This window comes from Colobus angolensis, unplaced genomic scaffold (assembly GCF_000951035.1).
Source record: "Colobus angolensis palliatus isolate OR3802 unplaced genomic scaffold, Cang.pa_1.0 Scaffold163, whole genome shotgun sequence".
NCBI lineage: Eukaryota > Metazoa > Chordata > Mammalia > Primates > Cercopithecidae > Colobus > Colobus angolensis.
The window spans coordinates 9,234,901-9,239,493 of record NW_012114744.1 but is presented as its reverse complement, the minus strand read 5'-3'; the positions used below and the strand labels follow the sequence as shown (position 1 = coordinate 9,239,493).

Below are 4,593 nucleotides of genomic sequence, written 5' to 3'. Positions count from 1 at the left end.
TATGGAGAAAATGTATGCAAACAAATAGAAACAATCTGATTATAAGAAATTATTTTAAAAATTCTTTTTTTTTTAATTTTAGTTTAAGTTCTGGGATACACGTGCAGAATGTGCAGGTTTGTTACCTAGGTATACACATGCCATGGTGTTTTGCTGCACCCATCAACCCGTCATCTACATTAGGTATTTCTCCTAATGCTATCCCTCCCCTAGCCCCCCACCCACTGACAGGCACCGGTGTGTCATGTTCCCCTCTCTGTGTCCATGTGTTCTCATTCTTCAACTTTCACTTATAAGTGAGAACATGTGGTGTTTGGTTTTCTGTTCTTGTGTTAGTTTGCTAAGAATGATGGTTTCCAGCTTCATCCATTTCCCTGCAAATGACATGAACTCATCCTTTTTTATGGCTGCATAGTATTCCATGGTGTATATGTGCCATATTTTCTTTACCCAGTCTATCATTGGGCATTTGGGTTGGTTCCAAGTCTTTGCTATTGTGAATAGTGAGGACTGCACACATTTTTTTTTTTTTTTTTAAGTTGCTCTTTAGGAGAAGGGTTTATATACTTGTAATTATTGAGACTTGCTCCTGGAGTGATCATGTCTTGTTTATTTCACCTAGATTAGGTTTATACCTGTGGTTTGGCATAATGATTAATAGGTATCTTTTCACTGTCATAAGTGTCCAAGTTTGGATGATAAACTAAATTTCCACCTTATTCATAACATTTTTTCTTTTATTCTATATTAATCATCCCGTTTTCATCTGTATTTCTCTAGAAACTGATATATTTTTGTCATGAAAGATGAAAATTTTAAACCTGAATTTTAGATCCAATTAAAACTTAATTAAAATGCTATATTAAAAACAAATATATGCATTATATATTTAAATTGGAGAGGATCAACTTCTTACTAAGTGATTTCTATACTGAAGTTTAAGTTCAGTATGCTTCTATATGTGCTATGCATTGACTCAATTCTCTTGCTAGTTTTTCTGTTGAGCCTTTCATGCAGGCTTTATGTCATAACTCATTCATAATCAGAAGCGAGAACACTGAAGTATTATGACTGTATTTAGTTAAATTTGATCATATAGATGTAATGCTTATATGTGTTTATTTCTACAGAAATTCAAATAAGAAGAATTGAAAAAAAATAAAAAAGAATTTGCAGTGCTTAGGACCTCACTTTGAAAAATACTGATTCAGGCTAGGTGGGCTCATGCCTGTAATCCCTGCACTTTGGGAGGCCGAGGTGGGCACATCACCTGAGGTCAGGAGTTTGAGACCATCCTGGCCAACATGGCAAAACCCTGTCTCTCCTAAAAATACAAAAAGTAGCCAGGCGTGGTGGCGGGCACCTATAATCCAGCTACTTGGGAGGCAGAGGCAGGAGAATCACTTGACCCCAGGAGGTGGAGGTTGTAGTGAGCCAAGATCACGCCATTGTACTCCAGCCTGGTCTATAAGAGTGGAACTCCCATCTCAGAGAAAAAAAAAAAAAGAAAAGAAAGAAAACTACTGATTTAGTAAATGACTTGATTTCCAAAAAGGTCATTAGCAATAAGTTAGTTTTGTTTCTGACTAGCCTGGTCAACATGGCAAAACCCCAACTCTACTAAAAATACAAAAATTAGCCAAGCGTGGTGGCGGCCACCTGTAATCCCAGCTGCTTTGGAGGCAGAGGCAGGAGAATTGCTTGAACCCAGGAAATGGAGGTTGCAATGAGCTGACATCATGCCACTGTACAACGAGTGAAACTTCATCTCAAAAAAAAAAAAAAAAAGAAAGGAAGGAAGAAAGAAAAATACAGATTTGGTAAATGATTTGATTTCCAAAAAGGTCATCAGTTAGTTTTGTTTCTACTTGTTATCATACCTTTGACTTATCTAGAACTTGTTATACATAGAAAATGCAGAATGTTCCCACATTTATATACAGGTTTTTCCTAGGTTGTAAAGGGTATAGATAGGGCACAGACATAAAGAAGTCACAGCAAAGAAGAGTTAAAAAAAAAAAAAACAGATGTGAGTTTGTTTGTTTTGTCTATGAGACTCTCTAAATTGTTCCATTAAGTCTTTGGTAATATTTTAACCTATGGAAATTTGTATGGTTTGTCTTTTCAGAGGCTAAGAATATTGTACACAAAGATTCTTGATGTTCTTGAGGAAATCCCTAAAAATGCAGCATATAGAAAGTATACAGAACAGATTACAAATGAGAAGCTGGCTATGGTTAAAGCGGTAAGTAGCTAAATCAGTTTTGTTTTCTTGGATTTGTGGTATCATTTAACCAAAAAGTTTAGTTCCTTATTTTTTATATATCCTACACACTTTTCTTCCATTCTCCTTCCTTCAGTGCTGTTTTCCCATCATTCCTCCCTTTTATTCGGTAAACTCTTGTTTATTGAGTGTTTACTATATGCAGGGCTCTGTTATATACTGGAGTTTGAGAGTAGGATCAGATCCTTCCTTGAAGTAACATTGTAGCTGTTCCTTTTACCTCTCTTCCCTATTTAGTCCTTTATTGATCTTTTGCTTTTTGTCTATGGATATATCAGTCTTGATCTCGTTTTTCTAATCTTAGAGAACAATAAAAGAAAAACAAAAGAAGGGCATTTTTTTTTTCAAAGAAACCTGTCAAAAAGACTAGACCGCTATTAGCAGTTAAAGTATACAAGAGGATGTGAACAGGTTATATGCAAATACTATGCCATTTTATATAAGGGACTTGAGCATCCTTGTATTTTGGCATCCATGGCAATCCTGGAACCAATCTTTTATGGATACTTATTAACTGCTATTAAATAGCAGTTAATAAAAGTCTAGACTGCTGATTCATACCAAACTATATTGCACTATTGTTAAATTTTCACACTAGCAATCATTAAATGGACTTTATGTAATTATCTAAAATAGTGCTTAAAAACTCTGAAGGAAATTTATATACGTGCATAAGTGATCCTAGGCACACATGTTTCTTCTTATTAGATTACCAGACTATATAGTTGAAAGAAAATTCCTATCTTTCATTAGGAATGCAACAAAACATGTGGTTTGTTTTATATTGTTTTTTGTATTATATTATATGATGGGTCTCACTCTGTTACCCAGTCTAGAGTGCAGTGGCATGATCACAGCTCACTATAGCCTTGACCTGCCAGTCTCAAGCAATCCTCCTGCCTCAGCCTCCCAAGTAGCTGGGACCACAGACACTCACCATCATGCCCAGCTAATTTTGAAAATTTTTTGTAGAGGTGGAGTTTCACTGTGTTGCGCTAGCTGATTTCAAACTCCTAGCTTCAAGTGACCTTCCTGCCTTGACCTTCCAAAGTGCTGGGATCGTAGGTATGAGCCACCTGCACCCGGTGCCTCTCCCATTTTATCATCTCGTCTTTCAAATAGCCTCAAATATTTTTAGCTTGTTCCTATCTTAAAATAAAAAAAAACCTATATGCTTATATTTTCCTTACTTATTGCCCTATTTTTCTGTTTTCTCCCATAGCCAGTTTCAACCAAAGAAGAGTTTACTCTCATACTTCTTTACTTACTGGTTCTAAAATCCTTTTCTCTGCTATTTAAACTGCTTTATAACTAATTGATCTGTTTGTACTTCCATTATACTTCATTACATGCTCTACCATACAGCCAATAATAGAGTGATTTTTTTTTTTCAATATGTAAATCTTGTGATGGTACAATTGTCCCTTGGTATCCATGAAAGATTGGTTCCAGGATTCCCATGGATGCCAAAATACAAGGATGCTCAAGTCCCTTATATAAAATGGCATAGTATTTGCATATAACCTGTGCACATCCTCTTGTATACTTTAAATCATCTCTAGGTTACTTATAATACCTACTACAATGTAATGCTATGTAAATAGTTATACTGTATTTTAAAAATTGCTGTATTGTTATTTTTATTTTGTTTTTTAAAATGTTTTCCATCTGTGTTTGGTTGAATCCATTCTCAGTTGAATCCACAGATGTGGATCCTGAGGGCCAACTGTACTGTCTTGCTTAAAATCTTACTGTGGTTTTCTGTTCAGTGTTTCTCAAAGACTGAGTTTAAGGATTTATGTTGAACTGGTTGTATGAAACTTACTTAGCTACCTTTATCTGCATGATTTTGATGTATGGCCATGTTTGGGAACCATTGGCTTAACAGGGTAAAGTCCTTAACATGGTGTAGAAGACCTTCTAAGTTCTGGCTCTTGGTTATTTTCTCAATCATATGCTTTTGCTTCTTGTTTTATACTCTATTCTTAAGAAGTACAAACTGCTGGCAGTTCTGTAGATTCCTTGCATTTTTATTTTTGTGTAAATTTATATTTTCTCATTTCCTGGAATGCCTTTACCTTGTCTGATAGTTCTTACTTTTTCTTTATAAATCATCACTTCTTCTGTGAAACCTTTTCTTACTTTCTTTTTTTTTGTTGTTTTTGTTTTTGTTTTTGTTTTTGAGACGGAGTCGGAGTGCAGTGGCGGGATCTCAGCTCGCTGCAAGCTCCGCCTCCCGGGTTTATGCCATTCTCCTGCCTCAGCCTCCGGAGTAGCTGGGACTACAGGCGCCCGCCACCTCGCCCGGC

General features: G+C 35.9%; 1 protein-coding gene across 4 annotated transcripts in view; it reads left to right on the top strand.

The window, feature by feature from the left end:
* The window catches only part of NDUFA5 (NADH dehydrogenase (ubiquinone) 1 alpha subcomplex, 5), a 19,076-nt gene that overhangs the window by 6,183 nt on the left and 8,300 nt on the right, over window positions 1-4,593 (top strand). For all 4 annotated transcript variants that reach the window (XM_011937415.1, XM_011937418.1, XM_011937417.1 and 1 more), the window contains one exon: window positions 2,129-2,245. In XM_011937415.1, coding sequence (XP_011792805.1) covers window positions 2,129-2,245 — 117 coding nt within the window. The remainder of the gene's footprint in view (window positions 1-2,128; window positions 2,246-4,593) is intronic.